The 18,997-nt window shown below is 51.3% G+C and overlaps 1 protein-coding gene and 1 long non-coding RNA gene across 9 annotated transcripts in view; one reads left to right on the top strand and one right to left on the bottom strand.

Annotated features, from left to right (window-relative positions):
• The window catches only part of Rgs3 (regulator of G protein signaling 3), a 136,991-nt gene that overhangs the window by 49,425 nt on the left and 68,569 nt on the right, over nucleotides 1-18,997 (top strand). For 5 of the 8 annotated variants that reach the window (XR_015000801.2, XM_048459412.3, XM_048459413.3 and 2 more), the window contains 8 exons: nucleotides 761-821; nucleotides 1,719-1,809; nucleotides 2,265-2,320; nucleotides 8,505-8,586; nucleotides 9,677-9,782; nucleotides 10,482-10,833; nucleotides 11,158-11,197; nucleotides 15,904-16,100. Coding sequence is in view for 7 of the 8 variants with exons in the window: in XM_048459412.3 (XP_048315369.3) it covers nucleotides 761-821; nucleotides 1,719-1,809; nucleotides 2,265-2,320; nucleotides 8,505-8,586; nucleotides 9,677-9,782; nucleotides 10,482-10,833; nucleotides 11,158-11,197; nucleotides 15,904-16,100 (985 nt within the window). In the remaining variant the exon portion in view is untranslated. Of the gene's footprint in view, nucleotides 1-760; nucleotides 822-1,718; nucleotides 1,810-2,264; nucleotides 2,321-4,427; nucleotides 4,587-8,504; nucleotides 8,587-9,676; nucleotides 9,783-10,481; nucleotides 10,834-11,157; nucleotides 11,198-15,903; nucleotides 16,101-18,997 lie in introns of those variants that run through there. The other 3 variants (XM_048459423.3, XM_048459414.3, XM_048459416.3) reach the window with 3 other exon arrangements.
• Nucleotides 9,181-18,805, bottom strand: LOC125416481 (uncharacterized). The gene is made up of 3 exons (XR_007236899.3): nucleotides 18,354-18,805; nucleotides 11,668-13,702; nucleotides 9,181-10,077 (listed from the first exon to the last, which is right to left on the bottom strand). It is a non-coding gene; the product is annotated as an uncharacterized LOC125416481 (long non-coding RNA).

Raw genomic sequence — 18,997 nt, 5'->3', positions numbered from 1 at the left:
TCTTTTGTGGTTCTGTTTCCCATGAAACTGCAGCTCTGTACTGGTCTTTTTCCTCAGACAATAGCAAGCTTTGGCCTTTCATTAGCATTGAATAACGCCATCATTATTAAAAACTATTAATAAGTTCCTGATAGTTGATCAGTCTCTATGTATCTTTAATTCCTGTTGCCCAAGAAGCCCAACTTAAACTTTACCCCTAACCCTAGTCTGACAATGTATGAAGCCTGACCTTGGTTCATGCTTTTCTTTCCCATTGGCAGCAGGGTCAGTGTGAGTCATTGTAACTTTTGTGTGTTGGGTATGTGTGGAACTTGGTCTCCAGCCTCCTGAGAACTGCTTAGGTCCTCTTTGGATGTGAGGCAAGGCTATGTGAACTGAGGGACCATAACTTTCCTCTTACTGCATGTCCCCAGCTGAGGTGGTGACTTAGTCTCTGACGGGAACAACCCTCTGCACTAGAACAGCAAAACGCTCAAGGTCGTCTTGGTATTGGAGAGAGCACTGCCTGCCCAGGCCTAGGATGCTCAGGTTCCCTCAGAACCAACTACTAACTACTCTGTGACCTTGGGAAGGGGACCAACCAAGCTCTGTGTTTTCCTGGGGAAACTGAATAGAACTCATCTGCCCACCTCACAAAGTGGGAAACAAAGGAACAGAAGCAGGTGGAGGTGCCCTCAGAAGCCACATGCACACTGTGGAACACTTACAGAAGACTTCCTTGAACAGACAGCAGGAGACTCACTCTCTGCTCTTCTCCTAGGCAGCGTGCACTCATCGGCTGCATGAGCTTTGGGGTGAAGTCCCTTTTGACGCCAGACAAGGTGAGTTCACAGGAAACTCTGGAAACTTCTGGAGTCATAGTCTACTTAGGCCCTGGAAATGCTTGGGGTGAGCTGCTTTCTGTGACATGGTGTCCCACGGAGGCAGGCATTGGTAGCTTAAATTATAGGCTGCTGTTGTCACTGGGCTGGCTAGGGGTTTGAGTCCCCAAATGGGGTGTAGTACTCCTAACCTGCTCTGGGTGAGGGGAACGGGCACCTCTGGTACCCCTCTACAAAGGTTCTCTTATGTGTCTTCTGGGCACAGGAAGGGGCAGCACTGGCACTGATGGCACCCTCTTAAGGGGGGCTCATAGGAACCTTCCTTTTGGTCACTGTCCGTCACCTGTCCTTACTTGGCACTGCAGTGAGTCCCAGGCTGGAAGCTCTGAGTAGGCGTGGGTGCACTTCTCCACGCCTTGACAATGTCCTTGTGGCCACTTAGCCTTATGTCCGGGAATGAAGTCACGAGATAGCTGTGTGGAGGTCCTTCGGACCACCTGGCTGCAGCCTTGACTTCCGTCTGCAGTATGGAGACTGCACAGAGGCCTGAGTGTCTGCTCTGGTGACCTCCATGCTGCTCTTCACTCCTTCCTTTTGGTTTTGTAAACAAACATTTCATGAGCACATATTGTTTACCAGGCTCAATATTAGGTATGTCCAAGAGCCTGGCTGGAGGCAGGAGCAGGCAAGTCCATAGGTGTTCTCTAGGGTTAAGAGGCTAAGGGAGGACCACTTCTGTGCAGAGCCTTGGAAAGGCTTCTTGGTGTGGGGAGTTGAGGAATGATGTCCAGCTGCAGGTATTTTTGTTTGTTTGTTTTGCTGTTTTTGAGGGGTTAGTGGTACTTTGGCCTGTTTCCTCTGCCTCTTTGGTCTAATCATTCCTTCCTTTCACGACAGGAGATCAGTGGCTGGTATTATCTGCTAGGGGAGGACCTGGGCCGGACCAAGCACCTCAAGGTGGCTAGGCGGCGGCTCCGGCCCTTGAGAGGTGTGTACAAGCCCCTTGTGACCCTTAATGAATGAAACTTGAGTCTGGGACTTCTTGCCGGTGCCTATAGACCACAGACTACTCCTGCCTAAGACATCATTATTATATGATGGGCTTTTCTCAGAGTTTGTGCCACCTGCCTTCACACAGATCAGTCCCCTGCCTCACCCACAGGAACTTCATTACTCCCCTAATGTCTCTGTCCCAGGCTCTATCTCGTCTGTGATGTCTTGCTGACCTTGGGGATTCCACCTCTACAGGCCTGGCTTTCAAGCCTGCGTGAGGCTGAGGCCTGAGACTTGGATTTTATAAGCCCTCAGTCCTGCTCTTTCCTTCCCTGCCTTGGCTCCTGAGCCTCTGCTTGCTTCTGTCCTGGAGTCTCACCCCGGACTGGTTTGCGCATGGGCCCTCGTGCCAGCAGGAATGTTCTGACTCGGCTTTTTATCACCTTTCAGATGTGCTGTTGAGAATGCCAGGAAATGGGGACCCTGAGAGTGGGGAGAGACTCCAGGTAGGCGGGGGACACTCCTGGCTGGGACTGATAGAAGCTGAGCATGGTTCTCTGGTCCTTATTTGTCAGCCTCTTGACCCAGGAAGTGGCTGTGGAAGAAGGCAACATTTGGTGCTTGGAACTCAGCAAGTCATGCATTGTAAAGGAGGATTCTTGACTTTCCTGTGGTGTGCCATTGGAAATGTGTGCTGTTGCCCTGTGTGTAGTTATTCATGACCTTTGCAAGGGTAGGAAAGAGCCAGAAAACACAGGTGACTGGATCTTTTGGCGTTTTTGACCTCTAGTAACAGAATTCTCCCTTCCCCAAGGTCCCCAGAACCTGTGTTTCTCCTAGAATCATGGCTGTGTCATCTTCACAGGTTACTCCTGCTGGGACTGGGGAGTAGCCATGACTCTGAACCTGAAAGTTATGGGTTTCTGGCTTCTTGCCAGCTTTGAATCTGGAGAGGAACATTATATAGAGATTTGAAAGAACTGTCCAAAATTTTTTCAGTCTCTTTGGAGAAGCTGCTAGGTGGCACGGGGAGAAGGAAATCCAGCTCCCAGGGATAGTTATCTCCTGGGTACTACTGTGTTCTAACTCTCACCATCTCCTGTGAGGTGCTTGTCACCACCCCACCTTACAGATAAGGGGACATATAGATCCACAGGTGTATGTCACTGCGGCCACACAGCCATCAGGAGGTAAACAGTGCCTCTGGAAAGGGTGTGCACTGCCATGCTGTCTCTAGTGTGTCTCTAGCATGTGGAGAAGACGTGATGCTGGCATGCTCCCCGCGCTCTTGCAGTCTAGGAGACCTCTTCACTGACTACACTCGTCCCTTCTCTCCTACACTCGGGTGTTTACACCTGCACGGGAAAGAGCCTGGGTTCAGCCCTTGTGGAACATCCTGTAGAGAATATCACTGCCCAGCATGGTAGCAGCTTGCTACCCGTGGCTTCTGAGCACTTGGCTGGAGCAAGCGGGCCCGAGGAACTGAATGGCAGCTTCTGCTCACCTTAGGTCATTTTAGTTTGTCTTGTGCAGATACCGAGCTCCCATTACAGTGCCAGGCCTGACTAGGAATTTAAAAGCTTCCCCTAGCTTTAGGGATAGTTTCCAAAGATCTCCCCGCTCTCTGTGATGGGGCAGTGACTATGGATCTGCCCTGATACAATGTGGGAATTACTTAGACATCAACACTGCAGGTCTCTAGGTGGCTTGTGAAAGACCTACGTGGTTCTAGATTCTGCATACTGCCCCATGTCCTGAAGTGCATTCACTGGATCTGGGGACTTGTATACCTGAAGATGTCTATAGTGCTCAGCAGGTACAGTGATTGACAGAGATTTCGGGAAATAGGAGATCACGTATTCAAATCCATTTGAAAGACCTAGAGATGTAGGACACCTGCCCATGATCGCCTAGCAACCAAACCGAGGGACTACCTTTGTTCTAACAGTATGAGTGAGCAGGGCTCCTAGGAGGGCAGGGGGGCCGGGCTCATCTGTGCCGCTCACGAGACCTATCCTAGACCTACAAAGTGCTTGACTGCAGGGCCTGGGGTTCAACTGTAACCTCTCTTGGCCTCCATTTTTGTTGTTGTTAAGATGTGGAGGCTGGTACCCCCATGACTGGGAACCCACTTCACACCTGTGTGCCGTCAGCCTCTCTACATAGCACACTTTTATGAATGAAAAGTAGTTTCTGAGTGCCCATTAGTCTCCTGATTTGGGTACAGTGCTTAGGGCATCCCAGATTGCCCCCCCTCCGCCGGGTTAGTTCACTGGGGACCCTGGGATTTGCAGGGAGGTGTGCTGTTACAGAACAGCATGCTTTTTTTTTTCTACTTGAGTTTCCCTCCAGCAGGCAGTGAGGGGTGTTTGTGAGAACACTGGACTCACAGAGTGGCCAAGGGCAGAGAATGCAGCCAGAACAAAGGCGCCCTCTCCCCGCCAGGCCTGAGGAATACTAACTAGTTGACAGGAATTTTAATATAAAACTCTCCCTCTTCCTTGTCATTCTGAGGTTTCAGGAAGCCTTCGGGCTTATCTGCAGAGGCACACAGCGCAGACAGGGTTCGGGGAGGTGAGAGGTGATTTCCTGCCATTCTTCTGTGGGGCGGGCTTCCCAGGGCGGTCATGCCAGGCTGACGGGGTGCAGTGCAGGCTCCCGCTGCTGGGGGGAGAGCTGGGTTTTCATGGGGAGGCAGCTGAGGCAGGACCCGCAGCCATGAACCGCTTCCATGGGCTCTGCAAGGTGTGCTCAGAACGCCGCTACCGGCAGGTGGGTGCTTGGTTCCACTGGGGAGTCAGGGATGGGAGGATCATCCATATAGGATCTCTTTTTTCACAAGGTCTTCATTGCCTCCTCCTGTTCCCTGCAAGCTCATTTTGATGTGGGGAGAAGTTAGAGGCAGGGACTGGACCCGTGGCCCTGCATGCTATCTAATGCCTCATGTCGTGGGCAGCTGAGGCCAGTTCTATGTATCCTTACCACTGACTGGTGTCCTTGATGAGATGATTTAGCTGATTTTTTTGCTTTTATCATCTGGGGAAGTGGTGATTTTTTTTTTTTTTTTAAGCATCTCAGGTCTGAGATTGCCAATGGTTTTGGGCTGGGGAGTTGAGTAACTTCAGAGAGCTACAGTATTGCTGACTTCCTGTTTCTGGTGGCCAGTCACCCATTTGTTCCGTGTGTGTTGGTGGGTGCTTCTGTGTGAGACAGGAGATTCTGTGCATGCATATGTTTTCCTCTCTGCTGTCTTGAAGTGACTCCACATTTCTGTGGCTTTAGAGTCAACTTCACTAAGTCTGCCTCTTAGTTTCTGGGCTGGGAGGCTGGGCAGAGTCAGACTGATAGTAACAATCACCCTAAGACTCTTTTAAAACAGGCTTTTCTCTTTCTTTCTTTCTTTCTTTCTTTCTTTCTTTCTTTCTTTCTTCCTTCCTTCCTTCCTTCCTTCCTTCCTTCCTTTCTTCCTTCCTCCTTTCCTACATATTTTTTTTTTTTGAGATAGGGCTTCTCTGTGTAGCCCTGGTTGTTCTTGAACTCAGAGATTTGCTTGCCTCTGCCTCCTGAGTGCTGGGATTAAAGGCATGGGCCACCACCACCCAGCTAGGATTTTCTTTCTTATAAAATAGAAATGGGTTGGGTATAAAGATAAAAGATACCCAGATTTGGGTAATTTCCAAGCAGGAGGGAGCACACAAATTTTCTTACTTTTAAAACGCAGAGAAGGCCCTCATTAGACTCTAGGTCCTAAACTTAGAATATTGGTCACAGGGAAATGCCCACGGGGTCCCCGGTATCTGCCTCTGTCACTTGGGCATCCAGATGTCCCTCCCAACCTTCCCCTGCTCTCAGGTCCTGCCCTGCTCTTCCCAATCTGTGCTCCCTACTTTCCTGCAGCTGGACAGAGCTTCCCTGTGGCAAGAACATTTAGGTGGTGGGGGCAGGGTGGGCACCAGGTGGAAGGTAATGAAATCCTAGGTGTCTTTGGGTCAGGGGGCCAGAAGACTGGGCTGTGCCAGTGGTCAGAGTAGGACCTGGTGCACACATGGACTGAACCCACAGCTCTGGGCTCAGAGGAAAATGGCCTCTGCATTAGAAGCTGGGGCAGAGCCGAGTGCAGTAAATTTTCTATGGGACCAGAGTTCTAGTCTAGCTTGGTCCCCTTTAGCTTCCTCTCTTGTGCAATTCATAGTCCCTTGTCCCTAAAATAGGAGCAGTGAACTAGAGACAAGCCTGTGTGAGCAGGAGGATGGCTCCTATGAAGTGCTTGGCTTGTGTATGCTGCCCATCTCTAGGGAGTGGTCAGTAAATGCCGGCAGCTAGGGACAGGAGTCTAGGTGTGGCAGAACTTCAGAGACTGGGCAGGTGCTGGCCTGGCTGAGACACAGGAGCAGGCAAGAGAAAGAACCGCCCTGTGAAGGACACCTGTCAGGAGCTGCTGAGGTCCCAGAGTCAGAAGAGGTCAGAGAGGAGGGGTAGGGGAGCATTCCCTCACTTTGGGCCTGTAAAATGGACTTGCTGAAGCTCTATCCCTTGGGGTGTAGTGACGGACAGACTCTTTGGATATTGGATACCACCCTCTGCATGCTCAGAGGTAATGGTGGCCAGAACATAGTGTTGCCTCCATTGCAGTCCGCTCCTCCCTCCCACAAAGCCAGCCCCTCTCCTGCCGCTCCTTTGCTTTCCCACGGGTGGGATTGTTCTCGGGGAGGTAAAGAGGCTCCTGTACCTGTCTGGACCAGAGTACCAGAATATGGACACACATTCATCTTGAGACCAGGGAGCTGGGGCTCACCCCCCACCTCCCCGTCATCCTTAGCACCCTGTGCTGTAGGCTTAAAGAAGGGCTGGAAGGGGGTCTGTGTGTCATGGAGGGTCTCTCTGGGCCTCTGCTGGCCTGGCAGTGAGGGCTCTCGCTCTTCCATCATTCCATTCACGCCTAGCTTTGTTTAGCTTTTTTCCCACTTTTTCCTTCTCTTCCTGTCTTAGCTCTGTGTTTTCCCAGAATTCTTATGGGAACAGGGTATTTTCCTGCTTCCTCTCCCCCCCTCTCCCGTCTGTCAGATTTCCTGTTTTACAAACTTGCTTTGAATCCAGGCCCAGGACTGGTGGGAAGCAGAGCCTCGGGGACCTTTGGTCACTCTGGGCTCCTGCCTGCTCCCCTTTGCTGACCCTGGCCTTGGGGTGCCATCAGGTGGACACAGGCACCCAGCCCTAAGAGACAGCAGCACTGCGCGAGGCTGCTGCCCCTGACCCAGCCCAGGCTTGTTGAACTGTTTTCTTCCTCTTCTTGGCCAGGACACCTTTTCTTGTGCTTGTTGGGAGCCACCTTGCCCTTCCCCTATCCCTCTGAAGCCATTTTCTGATTTAGTCATCTCAGTGGCCTGGTGGGCCATGCTGCGCACAGAACCATCCTTTTTGTTTTTTGAAGATTTTGTTTTAAAAGTTTTTTTAAAATTATCTTTTTATATGTGCATGGGTATGTGTATATGAAGGCCAGAGGTGTTGGACCCCGCTGAAGCCACCTGACATGCTGGGCATAGAACTCAAGTGCTAGCACAAGCAAGAATAATGGCTGTGCTCTCAACTGCTAACTCAGCTGTTCTCAGCCTGGGGGTTGTGACCCCTTTAGGGAGCTAAATGACCCTTTCACAGGGGTCACATACCAGGTATTTACATTACAATTTGTAACAGTAACAAAATTACAGGTGTGGAGTAGCAATGAAAGTAATTTTCTGATTGGGGATCCCCACAGCAGAGGTGTGCCATAGCACTCAGACGGCTGAGAGCCATTAAGCCATTTCCAAAACCCCAGCCATAAACATTCTGTAGGTGAGAAGCTGTTACCACCCTAACGGACAAAGCCTTTGCTGAACACCTGCCACTCACAGGCGTGGTGTCTGGGGTCACTCACAGGCCTGATTGCTTGTCAGTTCTGTTGCTTGTCATGGTCTTTTTTTTTTTTTTTTTTTTTTTTTTTTTTTGGAGAGATTTGTATGGGTTTGTCCTCTCCAGTAGCCAGAGACCAAGTACCACTCTCCTAGGGGCTTCTGTCCCGTGTACTTCAGCACTGCATGACACACACCAGGAGTTTGGGTTACACAGTTTTGATCTGCAGAGAGCATCCAGATGGAAGGGTCCTTCAGCAGAACTTCTGAAAGCTGGAGCTGAGGCACTCCCACACACACAGCCCTGCACAGGCAGAATGAAGCCCGTGGTTATCCGGGAGGCCTTGGCTCTGCCTGTGCCTATGAACCCCGGCACTCCTCCCCTGACCCTTGACCATGACTGAGAGAATATGTCCTAGTCTTCCCTCCCTGGTGCTCCAGGAGGACGGCCACCCACCTGGCACAAGGAAAACCTCTATGGGAAAGGAAGCTGAGAGGGAGGCAGGCAGCTGGTCTTCGGTGGGGAGAGGAGGTCCAGCTCCCGTTAGCTCTTGAGTTACGACCCAGGGGCAAGGTTTATCCTTTTCCTAGCTGCCATCCATTCTGCCCTCTGCGTGAGCTCTTGGCAGCTTGTCTGGCCCACAAGGCAGTGGTAAGATGCTGGCTCTCAGATAGGAACAGAGAAAGGCTGGCTGGCTCCTCCGCAAACCTGGTTCCTGTGGAGAGGAAGGTGGCTCTGGGTGGGGCTTGGAGGCTTCCCAGCTTCAGAACTCTGGAGTAACTGGGCAGGGCTGTATCCTAGATCACTATCCCGAGGGGCAAAGATGGCTTTGGCTTCACCATCTGCTGTGATTCTCCAGTTCGAGTTCAGGCTGTGGATTCTGGTAAGTGAACGGCACGGGGTGCCAGCCCTACCCGCCCACCAGGCAGCTGAACTTTGCAAACGATTGGAGCTGGAGGGGTCCTCACACTGGATCAGGGTCTGGCCTTTTGAAAGGAAAAGAATAGTATCTTTAAATGACCCACAGATGAATCTGAGGTTTATGAAAATAGACCCTTTTTTGTTTGTTTGTTTGTTTTAACAAAATGAAAATAGGTGTTGTATTTTGATTCCTGGTAGTTTCTGAAGAAGAACTAAGCTTCAATTGTGAGAGCTAATGAAAGCCTGGTATGAGCTTTCATCTTATCTGCAAGTCCACTTAGCTGGATATTCCTAGCTGGGTGTGGTGGCTCCTGCCTGTAGCCCCTGCACACAGGAGGATTCTGGAATCAGATACTAGAAGTTCAAAGCTAGGCTTACCTATATCATGAGACTCTGCTCCTCACAAAAACAAAACAACCTTCAAGCAAAACAAACAAAAAGAAACAACAAAATCAGCAGAGGAAAGGTAACTCCGTGGGTAGAGTACTCAACTGTAAGAGTGAGAACTTATGTATGGTCTCTGGAACCCACGCAAAAAAATAAAATAAAATAAAAATTTAAAAAAGTGGCTTATATTCTTAATTATACTACTGGGGAGGCAGAAAGAGGAGAATGGTTGAGACTCACTGGAGTAACCTACATGATGAATCCCAGGCCAGTGAGAGATAGTGCCCGAGGAAGCACACTGTATAGAGGTTGTCCAGAACCATGTTCCAGAAGCATGTGCACATATGTTCTTTCTCCCTTCCACCCTCTCCCACATTCTTGCAAACACACACCCCACCACCAGCACCAAAAAAGATTTCACTTCCTTACTGTTGCAGGAGACCCTTGGAGAGGGACGGTGGGGTGGGGTGCTGCCCCTAGGCTGAGAGGAGAAAGGGGCAGGCGCTGCCTGCAATGGCACCTGGTATAGCACCTCTTTTCTCAGACAGAGCCATTGAGAGAAGAGCGTCCTTGCCCATTGCCACTAGGGAAGCAAAGGACTCCAGGTTCTTTGAGGAAGTCTTAGGCCTCAGTGGTCCCTGAGTGGCTTTTCTTTATTGATGCAGGGGGCCCAGCAGAGAGGGCAGGACTGCAGCAGCTGGACACACTGCTACAACTGAATGAGAGGCCTGTGGAGCACTGGAAATGTGTGGAGCTGGCGCACGAGATCCGGTGACGGGGCAGTGGGCGGCAGTGGGCGGCAGTGGGCGGCAGTGGGCGGCAGTGGGCGGCAGTGGGCGGCAGTGGGCGGCAGTGGGCGGCAGTGGGCGGCAGTGGGCGGCAGTGGGCGGCAGTGGGCGGCAGTGGGCGGCAGTGGGCGGCAGTGGGCGGCAGTGGGCGGCAGTGGGCGGCAGATGGCATGTCTTCCCCACCCAGCCCTGGGCACTCTCTGTCTTGCTCTGCTCGGTCTGCTCTCTGCCCGGCTGTGAGCAATTTACATCACTCCTCGGGGAATCCGTTTCTTGGCCTGGAAATGGAAGGTTCAGGCTCAGATGAATGTTGATCCCACAGCAAACAGCAGGAAAGACTCTCTGAACAGACTCCGTGGTTCCTGCCATGGTTCCAGGGGGCTGGTTCTACTTCAGCTAATTATGCTACTGAATGGCTAAACCCTTTGTTTAAGGCTGTGAGGACAGTACAGATATTTCAACTGCACATTTTAAGGTTGATTCTGTAAAATAATTGCACTCCTTGCCTCTGTGGCGTAGCACCCTATTGGACCGTTTTTGCCTGCTTCTAGAATGAAGATTACATTAAAATTGCATTTGCTTGCTCCTGCTTTGCTTCCTCCACTTGTTCTCTGTCCTGCAGGCTTCCTACACTCACTGACTCTGGTCTCTCCAAGTCTGAACTCCTCTGTGGGATTTTCAGGAACTGTCCTGGTGAGATCATCCTGCTCGTGTGGCGCGTGGTCCCCCAGATCAAGCCAGGGCCCGACGGTGGCGTTTTGCGGCGGGCTTCCTGCAAGTCCACACATGACCTCCTGTCACCCCCTAACAAGAGGGAGAAGAACTGTACCCATGGGGCCCCATCCCGTCCTGAGCAGCGCCACAGCTGCCACCTGGTGTGTGACAACTCTGACGGACTACTGCTGGGTGGCTGGGAGCGCTACACCGAAGTGGGCAAGCGTAGCGGCCAACACACTCTGCCTGCACTGTCGCGGGCCACCACCCCTACCGACCCCAACTACATCATCCTGGCCCCGCTGAACCCCGGAAGCCAGGTATGGACAGCTAGCTGGGTGTGGAAGGGTCCTGTGCTGGGCTAAGAATGTCCCCAACTGCAAACTGGATTGTGAGGAGACCCCTGTGCTACGGCAGTCCCTCCATTCCTGTGGTCCATGGAATGCACTTTGGAGCAAGCTGCTGAGAAGGAAGTTGAGGTATCTCAAAGGGCCACAGTTTCACAGTGCATGAAGTCTCTTTCAGCTCCATCCACCTCGCCCCTTAAGAGTTTCTCTTGTGCCCATGCCTGTGTGCAGCTGCCTGCTGGGCTGTTCTGCCCCATTCTTGGGACTGAAGCTGGGTCTCTTGTCTTTCCCTTGCAGTTGCTGCGGCCTGTGTATCAGGAGGATGCCATCCCCGAAGGTGAGCTGTCCACTGTGCCTGAGGAGGTAGCTGGGGTCAGCTGAGGTTGGGCCCAACTTCCTGCTCTTAGTTCAGAGGCCTTTCTGATGGAGTTGGGGTTATCAAGCATATTGACATAGACCTCTTATCCTCCTGGTACCTCTTCCTTTCACTGAATGAGTATGTGTTTCCTTAAAGTCAGAGCTGGGGTGGTAGAGGGGGAATCTATGAGAACCGTCCAGGAGACAAGTGCTTAGCATTTATTTGGCTGTTAGCCAGTGTTGCTGAGCAACCGTATCTATCAGGGGTCAGAGACACCATGTTTGAACCTGCATGGAAAGCAGCCCTGGAATGTTGAGCGGTGAGGCCACAGGTTGGAATCTTCACCATGGAACCTGAGCCTCCTTTCTTTACCTAGAAAACAGTATCAGTGCTCCCTGCTCAGGGGCTTGTCTGGAGGACTCTCTGGGGAAACAGTTGTGTGTAGTTACCTGCATGCTGAAAGACAGTGCAAGATGCCATCTCTGAACCACATAGAGGTCTCTGTTGTTTAATCCATTCTTCTCTGTTGGCCTGCACACTCTGGGCTAGAAATGGAAGCTGGCATAAAGCAACTACTTCTCCAAGAAGCCTGGGAGATGAATCTCTGTACAGGAGCCGGTGGGGGCTACCTTTAGGCCCTCACACACCTGCCATAGAGCTGGTCTGGAAGGTTGAAGGCAGCCTTGCCACGTGGCCTGTAAGGCTCACCTCGTGGGTAACTGAGCCTACAGAATACCCGTGAACTTCCTTGAGAGTGGCCTTTCCCGTCTTCGCTCAGGTTTCTTTCTGTGCTGCTTCCCTCCATTAGTGAGAAGAAGGTGATTCTTAAAGTAGGTACTTGGGCCTTTGGGGAGAGGGGCTCCCATCAGGCTCAGAACTTCTGATGGAAGGCACCCCTTCCTCTCCCTCCTGGGGCCTGTGGGCAGCTGGTTCTGCTGGGGAGAATCCTGATAGTGATTCAACAGTAAGTGTCTAAAAGCTTTTAGTGGGCACATTAGGGTAGAGGGAATTTGTCTCTGCTAAATGGTGACTTTATTAGGGGCAGGGCTGGACTTGGTCTATTTCTGTGGGCCCAGCATCAGATCCAGGACCTGTCAGGCGACAGAAACTTGATGGAACTTTGGCAGAGTGGCTAAGGAGAATGACTCTGGTTTTTTTTGTATGGTTTTGAAAACAAGCCACTGAGGAAGGGACCTGGAGAGATGAGTCACCTGTGTGGGCATATGCACATGGGCCGGGAGCTCTTTGATCTTGTCCACAGAGCTCTAGTGATGTCTGTGTGGTCAGTGCCAAACTGTGCCTGTGCTTTTATTCCTCTCTGAAAATACAGTGTCAAGAAGGACACAGTTACCCAAGCCTCAGGGGAAGGAGCAAGAAAGGAAAAGGTGATGGCATTAATAACAGTGGCAGTGTTTTGAATTCCTTCTGTCAAGATCTTATGTGCCTGTTTGTGTGGGTGTGGGTGTGCATGCATGTGGAGGCCAGAGGTCAAACCCAGGAGCCATTGGCAGGCACTGTCACAAGGGTCCAAGACTGCTGATTAAGCTGGGCTGGCCAGTCAGTGAGCCCTAGGGATCCTCAGCCTCCTCAGTGCTGAGATCACAACAAGCATTGCCGCCATGCCCGACTTTTTACCTGGGTACTAGGAATTAGGCTCAGGTCTACCTAGTTAGCACACCAAGTACTTTACCAATTGAGTCATCTCTCTAGGCCGTGTATCAAGATCTTGACTTTGCTTCATTTCAGTACTAAGTCCTGAGTTCAGAGGTTAGGGCTGTCACCCTGGTGACAGCATTCCTCTAGCCTGCCAGGAGGTGGCCTTTCAGGAAGGAGAGTTCAATCATTTTGCCTTGAATAGCAGGGACAGGGACAATGTCACCATCTTGCATTGAACAGGATCTAAGGCCTTTCTGGAGCCTAGAGTGCTTGTTTGGCTGTAGTTGTCCTATGCCCCAGAACCGCGGTCCTGTGAAGGCAGGATGACCTCAGATTCACCACTGCCAGAGCCAAAGGGCTGCCTGGGCTCGCCTCGGAAGCTGGAAGCAAAGCCGTGTAATTACTATGTTTGGTCAGTGAAGCAGGTGCTAGAGGGAGTGGAGATGATTGGGGTTCAGGCCAGATATCATCACAAGAGGTGGCAGGTGGAAGTTTGCCTTTGTGGGGCTCAGCAACCAGACTGCAGTCTGGATTGTTCTAAAAAAAACGATAACTTTGAAAATCAGCTCCGGAGAGCCACACCGCTTGCCCCATATCTCCAGAAGGGAGTGGCAGTGTAGTTTTAGGGAGTGGCCTGCCGCCTAGAGCGCTGCTGCTGCCTGGTGCCCTTTACTAGCTGAATGACCTTGGGCAGCTTGCCCAGCCACTCCAGGTTTCCATTTCCTTATCTGGATAATGGGATCAAGTTGTCCTGTCAGCTCTGGAAGCAGAGAGCTGTGTCAGGTGGCTGATCGGTGAAGGTTCTCTGACAGCGCTGGGCATCTGCGCCTAGAAAAAAAAGGAATCTCTTGTAAGTCCCAACTTAGAGCAGACTGTGTCCTTCCTTCCTTCTGGTCTGGTTGGCCTCAGACCCTACTTCTCTGCCCCAGACTGCACCATGCCAACTCAGTCTGTCTACTTCCAAACCTCACTCATGGCATATTTCTAGGCCCTGTGGTCTTCTCTGTCATGTTACCACTGGTGGTTGGCTTAGTGTTGGAGGTCACCCATCCTGCCATCACATACCAGCCTAGCCCTCCAAGCCCCATTTCTTAAGAGGCCTTTTAGTGTCTACTTGGCTGCCTGGACCAGGCGAGACAGGCAGGTATATGGTCTCTGCTTCAGCACAGACAGGGAAGGAGCCTGCTCTGTGTGGCAGAGTCACAGTTAGCTTCTGACTCAGAAGTCATTCATCGCTCATGTTCAGCATGTCTTGTCCAGCTCAAATCTAGTATCCACCTCGAGACACAGGTTGGATTTTTCCAGTGGAAGGCCAGGCTGCTGCACAAGCAACTTTTTAAGTCCCAGGGCCAAGTCAGAGGAGAAGCTGGGGGACTTCTTCCCTGCCTCTGTGCCTCTTGTCCCCATCTGGGTGCCTCTTCTTTGTTACCATCTAAGCCACTCCCTAAATAGACAGGAAGTGGTTTGACTGGTGCCACCAGACTGCGATGGCTGGTCACTTGTGGGGATGCGGAGCATTGCTGGTCACTTGTGGGGGTGCGGAGCATTGCTGGTCACTTGTGGGGGTGCGGAGCATTGCTGGTCACTTGTGGGGGTGCGGAGCATTGCTGGTCACTTGTGGGGATGCGGAGCATTGCTGGTCACTTGTGGGGGTGCGGAGCATTGCTGGTCACTTGTGGGGGTGTGGAGCATTGCTGCCGCCAGTCTGCGAAGACTGGTCACTTGTGGGGGTGCGGAGCATTGACATGTTTTTCTCACCTCTCTGTGAGAAGGGGCCCTGGGGGTGGGGGAAGGCAGCAAGTGTAAAACCAAACTCTCTGGGCTGTTTCCTCTGCCTATGGCCTGTGGCCTTGTGTTGGTGGGGAGCTTAGCTAAGATGCTGGGTCAGCCCACCTGTTTACTGGTTGCAGAATGCTAGGGGAAGCCTGGGCTCTGAGACCCAGGCTTGGCACCTTAGTCAGGGACAATCTGGCTGATTTCCCCTGGCAACAGTACCCTAGGAAGGAGCCTAGGTGTGTATGTGAGTCCCATCACTGGGGCGTGTTCCCTCTGCTTGCCTCTAGAGCACACACACGTGCAATGTCTTATTCTAGACAAATTGATGGTGGTGGACAAGTGGACTCCTGCCTCCTGGGCTAGTGGAAGGTGTGGACCCTGGCATCCACGGGCAAAGCATACTGTCTCTGTCACTACTGTGGGGACAGACCTGTGTCCATAGGGCCTGAGAGGTGATGTCAGGAGATCTGGGTTAGGATGGAAACAGGAGGTTAATCACATGCCCTACCACTTGAGAGGCCCCCTCTGCTCCGACTCATGTTCCTTGTGGGACCGGAGGCTCAGTGAGGTCAGAAATGAATGAAATTCCTGCCCAGGCTGAAACATGCATGAGCATCCCGTATATGGTGGTTCTGTTGGACTTGTCCAAATTGGGTTTCATGGTCTAAGTTGATGAAGACGACTGACCAGGTCTCTTCCTCAAGAGGGCACAGGATCTCATTGCAGATGGTTGTGAGCCACCGTGTGGTTGCTGGGAATTGAACTCAGGACCTCTGGAAGAACAGTCAGTGCTCTTAACTACTGAGCCATCTCTCCAGCCCTCAGTGATGTCAGACCTGGGCAGTTTGTTAATCCTCATTGCACTGTGGTTTTGCTCTTGTTTCGAGATGCAGTCTTGTCATACAGCCTAGGCTGCTTGATTTTGGGGTTCTTCTGCTTTGGGTTCCTGGATTCTGGGGTTCCTGGCATGTGCCAGCATGCCTAGACAGTTTCTCCATTTTCAGAAGTGCAAAGCTGAAGAGCAGACAGATTTGTGTGGGTGCCTGGGTCACTGGGGTGGAGTGGGGGTAACTCCCCCATCACGGTTGTGCTGAAGAACAGACAGATTTGTGTGGGTGCCTGGGTCACTGAGGTGGAGTGGGGGTAACTCCCCTGTCACGGTTGTGCTGGAGGCTCCTGCCTAGCTCTGGGTCCCTACAGGCTGAGGCTGAGACCAGCTGGAGTGACTCCCTGCCCCCACCTCTGCTCCACAGAACCAGGGACTACCGCTAAAGGGAAATCGTACACCGGCCTGGGCAAGAAGTCCCGACTGATGAAGACAGTGCAGACTATGAAGGGCTACAACAACTACCAAGATTGCTCAGCCCTGAGACCACATGTCCCGCATTCAAGCTACGGCACCTATGTCACCCTGGCCCCCAAAGTCCTGGTGTTCCCCGTTTTCGTGCAGGTGAGCCTGTGGCACGCCCCAGGGTTTCCTCAGGAGGGAGTGAGCACAGGCAGCGACCTTGGTTCCAGGACTAAAGGTGGAGCCTCACTCAGGATCCAGGGCCCCTCTGGGGGCAGGAAAATGACTTCATATTGTGGAAATTATCAGGGAAGCAGAAGCCTCCAGAAAAAGTGCAGAAAACCATGGAGTCATGCGAGAGCCCTCTCTTTCCTTACCCCACCCTCCCCCTCTGGGGCGGGAAAGGTGTTCAGACACACATCTGGCCAGCAATCACCCTGCGGGAATCACGTACATCTCCCCTTTCTTTTCTCACTTCTTTGTTTCTCTCTTTCCTTCTTTCCTGCTTCCTGTCAATGATTTAATCAGCACACAAAGTCTGAGGTTCTGTTATGTCATTGTCAAATATAATTTGTTTTTTTTCTTTCCTTTTTCAGTCCTCTTCTCCCACAGTCCTATCTCCAATACTTTTCTGCCATCATAACCTCTTTCCCACCTTCATGTCATGTATGTCCTGTCCCCACCTTTCCCACCTTCATGTCATGTATGTCCTGTCCCCCCCTCTTTCCCACCTTCATGTCATGTACGTCCTGTCCCCCCCTTTCCCACCTTCATGTCACGTATGTCCTGTCCCCCCCTCTTTCCCACCTTCATGTCATGTATGTCCTGTCTCCCTCTTTCCCACCTTCATGTCATGTCCCCCCTCTTTCCCACCTTCATGTCATGCATGTCCTGTCCCCACCTTTCCCACCTTCATGTCATGTATGTCATGTCCCCGCCTCTTTCCCACCTTCATGTCATGTATGTCATGTCCCCCCCTCTTTCCCACCTTCATGTCATGTATGTTCTGTCCCCTCTCTTGAGGTTTCTTTTCTGGTTATAGGACCCATACCTAACACCCACACGTGTATATATAATGAAAGCATTTAAAGTTAGATTCTGCATATGAGAAAGCACATACTATATTTATCTTTCTCAGTTTGGGTTACCTCACTTAATATATTTTCTAGATCTATTCATTTTTCTGCAAATGCCATAATTTAATTTTTTTCTGTCTGAATAAAATTTATTGCACATGATTACCACATTTTCAATGTGAGGGCCTTTTAAAAATCAATATATAATTACCATATGACCTACCCATACCACTTCTGAATGTATGTCCAAAGAACTCTATTTCTTACACAAAGGTTTGCTCCTGCCGTGCCGCACTGCCGCCTAGCCATACTCACAGCGCTTGACTTTTTAGACTGGGTGCCCCAACTCACCATCCTTCCACAGCATCCCAAACACTGGAATTATAGATGCACATTACCTGCCTGGTTATATTTGGTTTAAGGCTAACAAGTTGGCCCAGTGGGGAAAAGTGCCTGCTGCCACGCAACCTGTCAACAACCTGAGCTTGGTCCCTGGGACCCAAGGTGAAAGGGAAGAACCGATTTCTGCAAACTTTCCTGCTTCTTTCATACCTGTGCCTGACTACTCCTGCACATGTGTATATGTGTGCATACCTGCTCCATCCACACAGACATATATGTGTATGTGTGCACACACATAAATACCTGTGCCTGACTACTCCTGCACATGTGTATATGTGTGCATACCTGCTCCATCCACACAGACATATATGTGTATGTGTGCACACACATAAATAAATAGAGCACAATTTTTAAAAATTAAACTAGGTTTAGTTTTTGTTTTTGTTTTTTTTTTTGAGAGGCTTTCTATATAGCCCTGGCTATTCTGGACCTCACTATGTAGATCAGGCTGGACTTGAATTCATAAGTATCTACTTGTCTCTGCCTCCTGAGCACTGGGATTAAAGGCATGTGCCACCATGCCCAGTTTAAATTAGTTTTTAGAATTCTAAAAATTGAAAAATTTTAAATTGTGATATATTCAAGTTGGGCAGTGGTGGAGGATATCTTTAGTCCCAGCATTTGGGAGGCAGAGGCAGGCAGAGACCTGAGTGGAGGCCGGCCTGGTCTGCAGAGTGAATTCTAGGAGAGCCAGAACTACACAGAGAGACCCTGTCTCAAAAAAAGAAAGAAGAAAGAAATAATCAAGATTTAAAAATGGCGTCACACTTACATTACTTACAAAACAAAGAATTAGAGAGTGAGCACCTACCAAGATAAAGGAGCAGCCAGTAGCTGTCCACACAGAAGCTGCCTCTCCCCTTTCTTACTGTGGTGCCCCTCTCCCCACCAGACGCCCCAACTACCCCGTCCCACCAACCTGGCTTGATGAGCATACCTGCTTTGCTCTCCATCGGTTTTCCTAAGAGGTTTCCCCTAGCCTCCTTCTGAAGCTCCATCCCTGCTGGAGTACATAGTCCCCTGCTTGAGGTCGGGGACTTGTGGGGCTTGGGATAAGCTTCTGGGTGGTCAGTCAGAGTCTGGGTATGTTCTCTGAGCCGGGCTGTGCAGGGTGGCGGGATGAGGACTTTGAGTAGGAGTTGGTTGCTGGGGAAACGGATGAGGTGAAGGAGGCAGTTTGCTCAGCTTGGGACCTGGACCTGAGCAGGGCAGGGACCCAGTTGGCCTTGAAGAGACACGAGTGGCCAAATCTCTTGGCATTGGGCCCTCAAGATGCCTCCTGGGATCGACGGCAGAGACCTTCCTGTGTGGCTTAGGCGGGACAGAGGATGGCTGGGAGGGCCTAGGAGTCTGGTGTGGGGGCGGGCACGGGCAGGACTGGTGTGCGAAGGCGCTGAGCATGTGGCTGAACTTCCTGTAGCGAGAGCAGCTCCTTCGGTCAGGCCTGGTTGTGCAGGACTGGAGCACTCTTTCTGTTTCCGTTGTGGGTGTGAGGGGCGCATGGGGTCAGGGTTAGGAGGAGGACGGGCAGTCTTGTCTTCTCGCTCTGATCCGGCTTTGGCAAGCCGCCCTTTGCGCTCC

The sequence above is a fragment of the Myodes glareolus genome, chromosome 3 (assembly GCF_982192425.1).
Source record: "Myodes glareolus chromosome 3, mMyoGla1.1, whole genome shotgun sequence".
NCBI classification, from domain to species: Eukaryota; Metazoa; Chordata; class Mammalia; order Rodentia; family Cricetidae; genus Myodes; species Myodes glareolus.
The sequence above is the reverse complement of the archived record's forward strand: the minus strand, read 5'-3'. Positions and strand labels throughout refer to the sequence as shown.